This window comes from Alosa pseudoharengus, unplaced genomic scaffold, assembly GCF_046254945.1.
Source record: "Alosa pseudoharengus isolate Yale_2024_CS ecotype anadromous, Long Island Sound unplaced genomic scaffold, YU_APseudo_1.1 YU_APseudo_1.1_scf_3, whole genome shotgun sequence".
In the NCBI taxonomy this organism is placed as follows: Eukaryota; Metazoa; Chordata; class Actinopteri; order Clupeiformes; family Clupeidae; genus Alosa; species Alosa pseudoharengus.
This window is the reverse complement of record NW_027468718.1, coordinates 32,585,091-32,598,506: the sequence shown is the minus strand read 5'-3', so window position 1 is coordinate 32,598,506 and position 13,416 is coordinate 32,585,091. Positions and strand designations below refer to the sequence as shown.

General features: G+C 44.7%; 1 protein-coding gene across 3 annotated transcripts; it reads right to left on the bottom strand.

Annotated features, from left to right (window-relative positions):
* Positions 1 to 23: 23 nt before the first annotated feature.
* fhl2a (four and a half LIM domains 2a) lies at positions 24 to 11,354 on the bottom strand. Of its 3 annotated transcripts, none has more exons than XM_076264059.1 (6): positions 11,266 to 11,354; positions 6,989 to 7,204; positions 6,506 to 6,680; positions 5,377 to 5,546; positions 1,047 to 1,233; positions 24 to 813 (listed from the first exon to the last, which is right to left on the bottom strand). In XM_076264059.1, exons 2-6 carry the CDS (start codon positions 7,142 to 7,144, stop codon positions 662 to 664), a joined length of 840 nt encoding a protein of 279 aa, XP_076120174.1. In that variant the 5' UTR covers positions 7,145 to 7,204; positions 11,266 to 11,354; the 3' UTR covers positions 24 to 661. The 3 variants fall into 3 exon arrangements, with proteins under 3 accessions (XP_076120174.1, XP_076120175.1, XP_076120173.1); XM_076264060.1 differs by having other exon boundaries at positions 6,989 to 7,166; positions 11,266 to 11,327; XM_076264058.1 differs by lacking the exon at positions 11,266 to 11,354 and adding an exon at positions 7,854 to 8,115.
* Between the last annotated feature and the right edge of the window lie 2,062 nt (positions 11,355 to 13,416).

Genomic DNA, 13,416 nt, shown 5'->3' with positions numbered 1-13,416 from the left:
TGGGTTTATGAAGTAGTTTCACATTTTGCATTTTTTCTGTAGTTTATTTCTTCAAATACAAGGTACTTTTTAAAAATTTGAGAATATGATCATAAACAAGGCACTCTTGGTAGCTGGGTGGTGTCCTTTTTCACAGTGTAAGTAATTCACGTAGGAAAACTGACAGTTGCGCTAATGCTGTGTTAGCAAAGCCTGAAGTCATAAATATTATAAAGTCAAAGTTGACCCTACCTGCCCTATGTCCTCAAATAGTATCACCAAAAATTCATCAACAAAATGTGGAAAAGCCACTTAACAGAAGTTCACATATGTTGTTGTAGACAGAGGACATAAGGCTGTCTGAATATATGTATTGATCTATACTTTAGAATATATATATTTATAAATATAGGCTATGATATCTATTGCACTTGATATTTGAAAGAGTTGCTGAAAGTGTCAGATCAGTGCATGTTAAAAGCCTCTCTTTTTAAGCAGAAGCCAAATACAAAAAGGAGGATGTAACTGATTAGTATATGTCAGTCAGTTATAGTTTGTCAGCCTGCATATGCTATATATACACAGTTACTCTCTCTCTGTCACCATTTGTCATAGTGCTGTCAGGGTGCACGTTTCTTGGATTTGTTGACCACGTTGCTCCTATGGACGCCGCCGATCTCCTTCAGATGTCTTTGCCACACTCGGGACACAGGATGTCATCGCGCTCGGTCAGGAAGCCACGGCCGACCAGAGACACGGAGCACTTCTTGCAGTTGAAGCAGTCGTTGTGCCACTGGCGTTCCTCAAAGGAGATGTACTTGCTACCTCCAAGACCTGGGTTAGTTTCATAAAGGCATTCTTGCATGAGTGGCATTCATGGTAGACCAAAGGCCTCTTTAGCAGATCCAAATCACTAGACAATGTCTACTACACTGAAGTACTGGTTAAGCTTTCTAGATTGACCTTGGTTCAATATATGCAATAAAAAACTCAACTTTAACTAATTAAAGTGTTCAGGGCTTCGCATACAATGCTATATGTTGGTAAATGTGTGGTGTACAACATACCACTGATGGGGGTGGTGCAGGAGGCGCACTTTTTGGCGTACAGGTTGCAGAAGCAGTTGAGGCAGTAGGCGAAGTCGTCGCGTGAGGTGAAGCGCTGGCCGGAGAGCTGCTGCTTGCAGCCGGTGCACAGGAAGCAGTCCTTGTGCCAGGGCTGCTCGTGGTACGTCACCCCGCCGGTGGTGATGGGCTGAGAGGGGGGGGGGGCGGGCAGAGAAGGGAGACAGTGCTGGTGAGTGGTAAGTGACGAGTGGAGAGAGGATTATGACAGGCATGAGTGAGCGTGTTTGCTAAAAACTCAAAGCTATGGCACCAGTCCCAAACTCTCCCTCGGCTCCGATTATAGGCCTACAGCTCTGGGGAAAATGACAGAACCTAGAGACCACTGCACATTTTTCTGATGTCCTCCTACGGTTGCCGAGTGACATTCAAATGAGTTGATGGTCATATTCTAATTTGCAGTGGTCTCTTAATTGGGGGCCAAGCAGCGAAGCTGCAGGACCCCATTGAGTTAGTAGCTTTTCCTATTATTATTCTGCCATTGGAGTCTATGGCAGCCCATAGAACGCTTGGCTAAAAAGTTCAGATTTTTTGGCAGAAAGTTTCGGGACACTCCACTGACCACTCACACTTATTTACGGACCTCTAAACCCAGCAATCTAGCGCCACCAACAGGTCAAAATCTGGCCGAAAATTGAATCGCTGGGTCTAAAGTTATGAAATTTGGTACACTGATTTAGCACTGTCCCATGATCACTCTCACCAATTTACAGAACTCTATGCCCAACACTCTAGCACCACCAATGAGTCAAAACTGGATTGCATTAACGCATGTGACCATTGAACGGTGCATCCGATTTTCACAAATCAGGCACTGTTGGAATCCCTGGACTGACCTAAGTTCAATGACTCCTATTACGTCACTTTCCGCCATATTGGACCTCCGCCATATTGGATTTAGTCCAAACTCTACGAAAAGTTTCAGCGGTTACAAATTTCATCCGATTTTTACAGAACTTGGCAGAGATGATCTTCAGACCGAGCCGCACAAACGATACTCGTCAGATTTTTTAATTATATTTTTTTTTGCTCGTGACAGCCAATCAAATATGGCGATGAAGCCACCAAACAGGAAGTGGACTAACATCTCCGTGGCACTTTGAGTTAACATGACAAAACTCGATACCATTAGTCACGACACTGTCCCAATCACTCACAGCAATTTTTATGCATATACATTGAACACTCTAGCGCCACCACCAGTTCAATGCTGGACATGCGTTCATGTAGCCTCGTGAGACCATCCTGATCTCGCGAGCTTCAGGGTTTCACTCGCAGATCAGTCTGGATACTTTCTGTTAAAGAAAATTTGGAGCAGTTCACCAAACGAACGTCCAATCAGCGTTGGCTTTGAGGCGGGTTGAGGTGTGACGCAACGAACAACATGACGGCATCCACAGAGATGAGCATAGCTATCGCGCAAGTTTTATTCAAATTAGAAAGTATTCCTGGGTAAACTGTGAAGCTATGAGTCTCAGCCATGCAGCTGGGAGGAATGAACGACACAGACATCCTCCACGGCTGATTCCAGTTCATAATGGAGGAATATACTATCTTCAGAAGTGTAGGGCCTACCGTGAAAACTTGATGGGAATTGTCGTTGATTAGGTTCATAAATGGTAAGTTAAAACATCTTAACGTTTGTCACGTTACCTAACTTAATTGTATGTTAAACGGCATTAGAAGAATACTTTGTTCATCTAATTGGTTGATTTGGCCCGTCGATAACCAACAAAGGTGGTGATAGACAGATGGTTTATCCAATCAGCTAACCAGTATGTCCGCCCCTTCCCAAAAGTTCTTCAATGAAAAGTTCCCAGATGGATATGCGGAGCAAATCCATCTGGCGGAGTCAGGTTAGCGTTCATGCGCTTGATCCTTGACTCTTTTGTCTGATTTCACAATTGAGGAAGCGTCTGTGTCCTTGGACTATCCCGAGTTCATCGACTCCTATCCCGTCACTTTCCGCCATATTGGACCTCCGCCATATTGGATTTGGTCCAAACACAACGAAAAGTTTCAGCGGTTACAAATTTCATCCGATTTTCACAGAACTTGGCGGAGATGATCTTCAGACCGAGCCGCACAAATGATACTTGTCAGATTTTTTTATTTCAAGTTTATTTGCCCGTGACAGCCAATCACACATGGCGACGATGCTGCCAAACAGGAAGTGGGCTAACATCTCGGCTATGCTTTAATGTATGAAGTCCAAACATGGTACAGGGACTTGGTATCTGATTGTGAGGACGCACTACGAAATTGGCATCATGTGGCCTCTATAGGGGGCGCTGTAATACAGGAAGTGAGCTTGTATCTCAGCAACGCTTCGGTGTAAAAAGTCCAAACTTGGTATAAGGACCTGTTACCTGATTATGATGACGCACTAGGAAATTGGAATCATTTGGCCTCTATAGGGGGCGCTGCAATACAGGAAGTGAGCTCCTATCTTAGCAACGCTTTGATGTATGAAGTCCAAACTTGATACATGGACATATTAGCTCATTGTGAGGACATGTAAGGAAAGTGGTCTCATTTGACCTCTAGGGGTGCTGTAATAAAGAAAGTGAGCTCACATCTCAGCAACACTTTGGTGTATGAAGTCCAAACTTGGTAGAGGGACATGGTAGCTGATTGTAAGAACACACAAGGACATTGGTGTAATTTGGCCTCTAGGGGCACTGTAACAAAGTAAATAAGCTTATTTCTCAGCCATTCTTTATCCAATTGCAATCAAACTTGCTGTGAGTGCTTGCCAGGGTTCCTACGCAGTATGGAAAACCTGGAAAAGTATGGAATTTGATTTTAGTAATTTCCAGGTCTGGATAAGTATGGAAAAAAGAAACAAGGGTATGGAGAAATATTTGTGTTTCCAGACTATTGCATTTGCAGTACTAATCAATTCACTCAGGTCATAATGAACCATTCCTACTGTTGTGTAGCTTAACTGTCAGTCCCCATCGTCAAGATACAACTAAGATACAACTAAAAATGACCCAGCTAAATGGACGAATATTAAATGTCATTTTTTAATTCACTTCAGTTGTCCATACCTTTGTTTTCACCGAGTTATCCCAAACCAGATGTGGCCGCAATGTCGAGAATATGGTCAGAAAAATCTACCGAGAAGTTTGGAAATTTGAGTATGGAAAAAGTATGGAATTTTGAAATGGAAAATGTGTAGGAACCCTGGCTTGCTCATGGCATGGCAATGCCATTCCTGCTATAGCGCACTGCTTGGCCCCCACATTGCTGCTTGCAGCTATATTTTTTAATGTGACCGTCAACTCATTCAAATGTCACTCAGCATCTGAAAAATGACATCAGAAAAATGTGCAGTGGTCTCTTGATTTTTTCCAGAGCTGTATAATCGGAGCTGACAGACTGTCAAGACCGTAAAAGTGTAATGAAACTAGGAGATAAATAAACTGTCAATTATCATCACTAGTGTTGTCTGACTTACTGGGTCTGACTGACTAATTGCTGTTATATGGGCATAGGGTTTTTGTGCAACAAATATGTGCAACATTTCTTGGTAGCAACAAATTGGAAAATTGGCAGCTGATAACAGAGAAAGATCAACACAGATGGTTACTAAGCCATGTACCTTCATGTCCCCGCGATCACGAGTGGAACGCTACGTAGATGCGATTTACACATGACTTTCTTCCCACCTTCACGTGTTTGTCTGTGGTCTTCTTTATTTTTAGCTCACTGTGGAGTACAGTGCTCAGGCATAATTTGTCCTAACACCATTATGTGATGGCATGTTCTCATAAGACTGGGTGCCTGTCCTCATCTGCCTGGACTGTTCTCTGTGTGTGACTTCAATCTAAGAAGAGGCCGCCTTCCACAGTTGCCCATTAGGACTGCAAAACTACCTAAGTGATCTGATTTTACCTCCTTGAACTTATACACTTTTACTGGCATTTGAGGACATATGGACATATTCCTGGGCTTTGGGAAACCCTCAGCAACATGTTACGGCATTTTCTGTTATTTTACCAATTAAACAGCTATTCGATTGATTGAGAAAATAGATGACGATTAACGCCTATTGCCCGTAGAGAAGGCCCAAAAAAAGTCAACAAACAAATGTTTTCAATCTGACTCTTGATTACGCAAAACCACTATTTTAATATGGAGTTCCTACATGGGTATTACAATCAGTCAATTCCTTCTTTCTGTTTAGGCCCGAAATCTCTGATGTCCTGACTGTCAAACAGCTTTATAACAGATGTGACAGATGTGTTAGATGTATTGGAAGGCCAACCTTCTTGCAGTGCACACACTGCATGGCGAACTGCTTCTCGTAGCAGGGCACGCAGTAGTTGTAGTTGTCCTTGGGGATGAAGCTCTTGGTACCAATAGGCTGCTGGCAGCGTTGGCAGGTGAAGCAGGTCTCATGCCAGCTGTTGCCCTTGTGCTCCATCTTCCTGGTGCCTGGGATGAGGAAGCAGCAAGGATGAGAGGAAAATGGTCAATAAACAAAAGCAAAACGTTGATTTAACAATCCCATCTCTCAACTTCAGTTTTGTAGAATCAGTCCATTTGTTAAAATCAGGTCTTTAGCCTCAAGCAGAAGATCCAATGTATGTGGTAGGTTCACATCTTTTTGAATGTCAGATACAGATACAGATACCATGCAGCATTGTTGTTGATTGGCTGAATCCATCTTAACTAAGTGTCTCAGGAAGTGCTCCAAACACGTTCATTACTCACAAGAAGCCTCACGGAACATCTCTCTACAAATACCAACCATGACATTTTGTAAACACATGGAATTATTTAGTAGGGGGGTGGGTGAGGTGGTGGTGGTGGAGTTGGGGTGGGCCGGAGGGGGGATGACAAAGAGCTGTTGTGTTTTCAAAGAATCTCCATGTGATCTCAATCCTAAACCAACATAAATGTTCATGGATGGGGTTGCAGCCGCTCTGAATAGCACAGTACAGAAAGTTCATCAGCGATCAAGTCATGTGAACGTTCTTGTTCTGGTATACAGAGTGGCCAGCCGTCTTTGCATGCTATCTCTACCCTCTCTCTGTCTGTGTAGATTGATATCAGAGCTGTCTACCGTTTACTGTTCCCAGTATTCACCCTGTAGCTAACCCCACTGTGTACATAGTCACAAATTGCCACTTATTACTCCTGTTTGCGGTAGAGAGCAAGAGTGCAATGCATGGTAAACCTAATCATTTGTATCGCCCATATGTAGCATGCTACAGGAAATAAGGTTATTACTGAGCCTAAACAAGTTGACCAATGACCTAAATTTGCAGACTGATAACGACCTGTAGAGGAAGATTTCACAGGAAAGTTTGAGCTCTGTTAAACTCTGTCTGACCTCATGGCTCTATGCCTATTAAAGCTGCAACCCTAAAATGAGTTAACAGTGGCCTCACCAGGCATGATGGTCTTCTTGCAGTCATGGCACTTGGAGGAGTACTCGTTGGAGTAGCACTCGGTGCAGAGCAGCTGGTCGTCCTTGGTGGAGAAGGGCTTGTCCACCAGCGAGCGCTTGCACATGAAGCAGTGGAAGCAGTCCTCGTGCCAGTGGCGGTCCTTGTAGGACAGGTCCTGTGGAGAGCCGAGAGCAGTGAGAGAGGCAGGCATGTGCAGGACGAGGCTAGTTTTTTACTCTCTGTTTGCTTGGTCTTTTAACTCAAATGTCTTTGTTGTTGGTTTCTCGCACAAAGGAACTCATTGGTGTGTGTGTGTGTGTGTGTGTGTGTGTGTGTGTGTGTGTGTGTGTGTGTGTGTGTGTGTGTGTGTGTGTGTGTGTGTGTGTGTGTGTGTGTGTGTGTGTGTGTGTGTGTGTGTGTGTGTGTGTGTGTGTGTGTGTGTGTGTGTGTGTGTGAGAGAGAGAGAGAGAGAGAGACATCTACCCTGCTGCTGCAGCCAATGGGTTTCTTGCAGTCCTCACAGGTGTTGGAGTAGAGGCTTTCGTAGCACTTGACGCAGTAGGGGTTCTCCTCTCTCAGCACGTACTTCTTCCCAAACAGGGACTCCTTGCAGTAGTGGCAGTCGTAGCGCTCGGTCATCCTGGCGGCTCTCCAGGGTCAGCTGACAGACCAGGCAGAAGAGTCAGGAGGGTAGAAGAACTAAGGGGAAACAGGATTTAAATATGGTCTGGTGATTGTTTTTTAAACACAGGTATGATCGCATAGTTGAAGAAGGTGGCATACAGACACATAGTGTGTAGAATGGGGATAAGTGGAGACACAGCGTGTGTCTTGGAAACAAAGCACTAAGTGAATTCCAATGCAACAATCTGAGAAAATAAAGACAGTGTAAAAAGCCTCAAATTATCCTGTGCTGACTGATGTTTGGTAAAATTCACAAGATTTATGTTCTTTGGATTAGAATGGAAATTGACACAAAATCCCACGGTAAGGCATGACTTTAGTAATTCAATAAAGCACTTCTTGTGTGAATGCAAGGCTGGCAGCTGATTAAAAAGGAAATTATAAGGCTGCGTGTTCATGCCCACATTATGCTCTCACTCTCTCTCTCTTTCTCTTACTTTCTCTCTCTCTCTGTGTGTGTGTGTATGTGTGTGTGAGTGAGAGAGAGAGTTTGTGTGTGTGTGAGAAAGAGAAAGATAGAGACAGAGAGAGCGAGTAAGAGTGAGAGTTTGTGAGAGAGAGAGAGAGAGAGAGAGAGAGAGAGAGTTTGTGTGTGTGAGAAAGAGAGAGAAAGAGAGAGTTTGTGTGTGTGTTTGAAGCCGGGGCATGCGGAGAGGCCACTCACTTTCGGCAGCTGTTTAGAGTAGTCTCAGCCCTGCTAATCTCCTGCTGCTCGTCCCTCCCATGAGCCTTTGTGCCGTGCGCTCCGCGTATCCCCCTGTCCAGCTGTCCCTGACCGTGGTGACACGCTCCCGCCGGTCTCCCCAGAGGCACCACACACACGGCTGAACTGCTGCTACTCCACTCTGCGTCTCTCCTCCTCTCCCCTCTCTCTCTCTCTCTCCTCCTCCTCCTCTCTCTAACTCTGGCTCCAACTCCGTCACTCACTCACTCGCTTCTGTTTCCTTTCCTGTCTCCCACTGAGTGCTTACTGTGGAGGCAGCACCACCACTGTAAGAATCCCCTTTCCAAAGTTTGACCATATAAGGAATCAAATGCCTGAAAAGTGGGAGAATGCTCACTCTCTGGAATTCCTTTACTTCCCTTTCTCATACTTTGTCTCCTTGTCTTTTCATACCTTTTCACACCCCCCCACCCCTTCTTCGCCTGAATGAAACTCTCAATTTGCATATACTTTTACTATCTACCTAACTCTAGTTTTGTATAAAGGCAACTATTGCAGTCTTCTTCCATTCTGTAACCAATCAATTATCTTGGTTGTTCTAAACATCTAGACATCTCTCCCTTTACTACAGTATCTCTGGTGGTTTTCCGAGCCTTTATCTTCCCCTGCTCTTGTGTATTTCTGTCCATCAACACTGTCTCCTCCTGTGTCTTCTCTATAAATCTCGTAGGAAAGCTGTTTGTCTGCCACCATTCACAGCCTATGGTTCTTAAAGAGCAGCACCGCAGTAAAAGCAGAGGTGACGGCAGAGCGGTATTGACTTCAATTTGTTAACAGCCAGAAAATGAAGTGCAGAGTGCCAGAGATGATATACAATCTACCGTGCTCCTCTTTCGTTCCTCCCCATCCCTCTGCACTGCTGTTCTCTCTCCCCTTTCCCCTCTTTTCCTCCTTCCTCTCTATCCCTCTGTCTCTCTCTCTGCCTCTTTCTCTATCCCCCTCTCCAGTATCGGCGGATTAAACCTGGATTCATCTCGCTCCCAAAATAAAGAGTGGCAGACCCAACCAAACCACTAGCGCAACTGCAAACTATTTTGAAACCTGCGGGGGGAGAAGGAAAAGAGGGAGGCAGCTGTTGCCATCCAGAGGGGCCCGAAGCCTTTTGAACTCGCCCGACTACAGGGCCCATCAGCGCTGAAGCATTTTAGGGAAGATTACCCCCTCATTCTCTCCCTGCCTCCCCTTAAGCCCGGTCTCAGGCAGCCTGGCCTGGCGCTCCAGGCACCCCCCTAATGGCCCATCCGTCCAGAGAGTATTCTTGGACCGGGAGGTGAGGTCCCTCCGCAAATGCGAAGAGAAGGAAGGACGAGCAGCTGCGATTAATCTCCGCATGTGCCCATCGCATCAGTAGTGTACAACAGGCCCCTCTCACTCAGGAGAGATAGGGACACCCACAATATCACATTATTAAAGCCAGTTTATTTCCAGGCTGGCCGTCCTTGAATGTGACCAAGTGTTGTTTAAATAAGATTTATGGAAGGGGATGAAGTTGATTGTCTTCAAATAAGGGTCACACGATCCCTGTTATTTCTTACCTTTAAATATCAATTCATTTAATCTGATCTAATATATGTAATTAGATAAGGAGCATTGTCAAAATAGGCAATATTAGAACACTCTGATTAGACATGCCTCCTTTACTAGTCTTGTGTTTTCGCTTTAACAAGACCGCACCTATAAGAGGTCAACCACTCCATCGTCCATCTTCACCCTATTCAAGTCAGCGTATGTGCTGGCAGTCTGATACTATCCAGTGCCAGATTCGACTGCTTGAAGAGAGCTAGCTTTGGCTGTGCATTGGTCACATTTCCTTAATCAGACTTTTAAAAACTTTTAAAAGCCACGAGGCAATAAGATTAGTCCATTGCGTGAGCACAGAAAAAGGTAGTTTGGAGCTATTTTAGAACCTCAGGGTGTGAATATTTTCCCTTCACCATGTGGAACTAATCTCATCCATTCTTGCTAATTTCATCAATTAGACTGGGAGAGAACCTAAAGAAACATCTCCCTTTAGCCATCCGCCTAACAAGATGATCAGCCCTCGAGGGGTCCCATGTGTTGTACACCCCCCACCCCAGTCATCTGTCATTCTCTAATTTCCATCATTGCCGAGACGAGCTGCCGGTTGCCCGTTGGTCAGACAGCGGAGGCCCGTCGGGGTTAGTGGGCTGGAATGCTTTTAGAGGTGCTCTGTGGAGAGGTCCGTAGTGCCGGAGCGCACCGCCACCGCACCGGTCTCTTCTTTCAGTGAAATGCCTGTGCCCTGTGCTACATTTCACACTCTTTAAAACCCCCTGACCACCCAGGGGAAGCAGACTGCACATGCGACAGGACAGACAGGTGCATGTTTAAATTCACACCACATGCTATGCAGTCATAGGAGTCAGTGTTGCATTTGCTTCGCTGTTCTGGGTTATGCCCATTCAGAACAAACAATAATTGAATATTTATAACATTTATAAAAAGAAAAGGCAAGCATGACAGGACATTGTACTGCAAATACGAATAAAGAAGAGCGCCTGCCTTTTTTGGATAGCTGTAATACGTTGTATTTGAAAAGGCTTAGGACTGTGATCATTTTTTATTCAGTCTGCCCCTTTCCTTTATTAAATCTAAGTCATATGGGAAGCCACAGAGCTCCCTCTCAATGCTGAAAGCTACAGAGCTCCCTCTCAATGTTCCCTCTCAAATGAGAAAGACAGAGAGATGGAGAGTGAAATGCTAGACCAAAGGAACATCTTTGGTGTAAATGGCTAATGGAGGACTTTTGGCAGTAAAAAGATGGCACATGCTAAGGATAATAGACAAAGACTTTGCCAGTGTGTATGTGTGTATGTGTGTATGTGTGTATGTGTGTATGTGTGTGTGTGTGTGTGTGTGTGTGTGTGTGTGTGTGTGTGTGTGTGTGAGAGATAGAGAGAGAGACAGAGAGAGAGGTGAGGGAAGCGACCCGAAAATAAATAGCTGTTAATGTTTCTGATAACAGGTAAGTAATCCTGCTGGAGAATACTAAAACTATTAAATTGTGACTATTGCTGTGCATTTTACATGTTACCTATTCTATGCTGCATCACTACCAATATATATGGAATTAATGTATTACTTGCACAACTGTCTTTTTCATCTCCTTTGCAGTTTGCATTGGTTATTCCATGCATTTAACCTTCCATGCATTTAACCTTCCATGCATTTAACCTTCCATGCATTTAACCTTCCATTGCAGGCATAACATTACTCGAAATAACACTAATAAGCATTGGCATTTCATTTTTAGTCATTGTTGGTAACCACAGCATGTTAACATTCACAAGGCAAATGGAAAGTAGCCTAATGCCTGTTCTGAAGCTCTTACCTCTGGCTGAGTGTGTCTGGTCGCGGAGTCTCTGTGGAGTGAGCCGAGGCTGCTGTGGGCCCTGGGATCTCGTCTGCTCTTATTGGCTTACTCCACCTATGGAACGCAGCTAATTGAGAGGTGGTGGGGCTTAGGACAGGCACTCTTTATCTAGATGCGCTATAAATACAACACAGCGCCACCACTGTCAGACACAAGAGATAAAAAAGCAGCACACACACACAACCACACACACATGCACACAAATGTGCAAATATGCACCTTCACACACTAACATACACACTCTCTCTCTCTCACACACACACACACACACACACTTATACGTTGTTGTCCTTTTAAGGTTTCACATTGTTGTCTGTGCTTAGAAACATAAGAGAACAAACTCCCTGAGAAAGCTTTTGCAGTCTCACACTACACTGTGGATCTCTAGTCTCTAGTGATCTCTAGTGCTCACTCGGCCAGTTTAGGATGCGGTCTCAGTAAGGTGTGAAGATGAACAAATCCATCTCTTACAATGTTCATGGAGAGGGTGGGGGTTGGGTTTGGGGGCATTCTCCGAACCAGTGGCACTCACAATGGGTATGAAGCGCGAAACGTTCCCCCCTATCAAGCCACATTTCATCTGATCCACTGTTCTCATCTTGCCTGCCTCCCCCCTCATCTCTTCCCTTTCTCCTCTAACTTAGGGAAACTTTACAGGGAGGAAAAACAAACATCCGGGTGTCTGGATTGGAATTGAGATTCATGGACCTTCTAATGCTCTTGTGGACGCCATTTAAACAAAACACAGTGTGATTGAGTTGCTCTCGAAGCTTTTCGCTGATCCTCACATTCCCTCATAGCTGCCAAATGACAAAACAAAAAGCCGTTACATAACATCTCATCTTTGTGTACATGATTGTAGGGCTATTTTTAGAAAGAGAATGGTGTGGAGAATTGCATTTTCTTTCTTGTCTTCCTCTTAAGTGTGACTGGAAAAAGCATCAGCTTTTTTTAACCACATGGTTTCAATGCCAGCCATCTCGAGGGGCAACCCAACCTGTTGCAGCCGTACTGGCCTATGGAGATCACCTAAATGAAGCCCAGAGTGGAAAATAGGCCTCAGGTGAAATGTCAAAAGGGCGCAACCTTTCTCCTTCCCTCAGTATCTCTCTCCCTCCCTCTCTCTCTCCCTCTCCCTCCCTCTTTCTCCCGGTGGAATTGTGTGATTGATGCTGTGCAGACGTGGTGACGATAACTGTGCAGTGTTTCCTAGAACCCCTTGGCTCCTTTGCTTACACCCCCCCCCCACCCCACTCCAACAACAACCCCACTCCCACTCCGAACTCTCCACTCGCTCCCTTGACCCTTTCCACTGCTTGCTCCTGTCTTTATCTCAGCCTTGTCATGTTGCACGGCGCGGATCGGTCCGTTGGCCTGTGTCCAGGGTAGGATGGGACGTAGCGCTGACGTGAGAGCGCTACGTTTGAACTGTAATGCCGTGCTTGAATATATGATGAGGTGTCAACTTGTGGATGTGTGTGTGGGCAAGCGGTGTTACATAACCACCAAGCATGCTATCTGACATGTCGTGTGGTCGTGTGGTCGTGTGATGATACAACATGTGTGTGGCAATACAAATTATTTATTTTTATTTTTTTAAATGAGGTAATCATGTGATGTGACTTATTTTGTCTCGTGTGTTACAGTGTACAGAAACATACCCATCATCTGTGTTAGGGCCAGTGAGTTACAAAGAACAAAACAGCTATACATAAACACATCATACTTTATACTTTCAATTTTCGTGATCCTACCTCGACTAACTTCTGTCTCTGAATAATTCTATTGAATAGGCATTTCTAAGTGAGAAACATTATTTTAAACCAATTGCATTCATGAAAAATAATATCTACTGTAGACCAAATTTTATCCCTATTTTAAGCCATGGCCATGTTGTTTTGACTGTCCAGAGAGAGGCTGAAGAGTAAAATCACATCCAGGTCATAAACTTGTGAGAACAAATTAGCAGCCTATCATGGATTACTTAATTTGAGGATCCACAACGCAGCCTGCAGTGCATGACACATCGTGCGGACTAATCTCTATGGGCCTCATGGAGGTCATTCAGGGAGAAGCTCGCTGCTCTGCATTAGCAGTCCCCTCTCTCTC

Excerpts from the sequence above, each read along its gene's own strand:
- fhl2a (XM_076264059.1), bottom strand. The coding sequence starts at position 7,144 with ATGACCGAGCGCTACGACTGCCACTACTGCAAGGAGTCCCTGTTTGGG. Across the intron at positions 5,547-6,505 it reads CAAGAAGACCATCATGCCTG|GCACCAGGAAGATGGAGCAC; the intron begins GTGAGGCCACTG and ends TCCTCATCCCAG. Across the intron at positions 814-1,046 it reads CTGCACCACCCCCATCAGTG|GTCTTGGAGGTAGCAAGTAC; the intron begins GTATGTTGTACA and ends AAACTAACCCAG.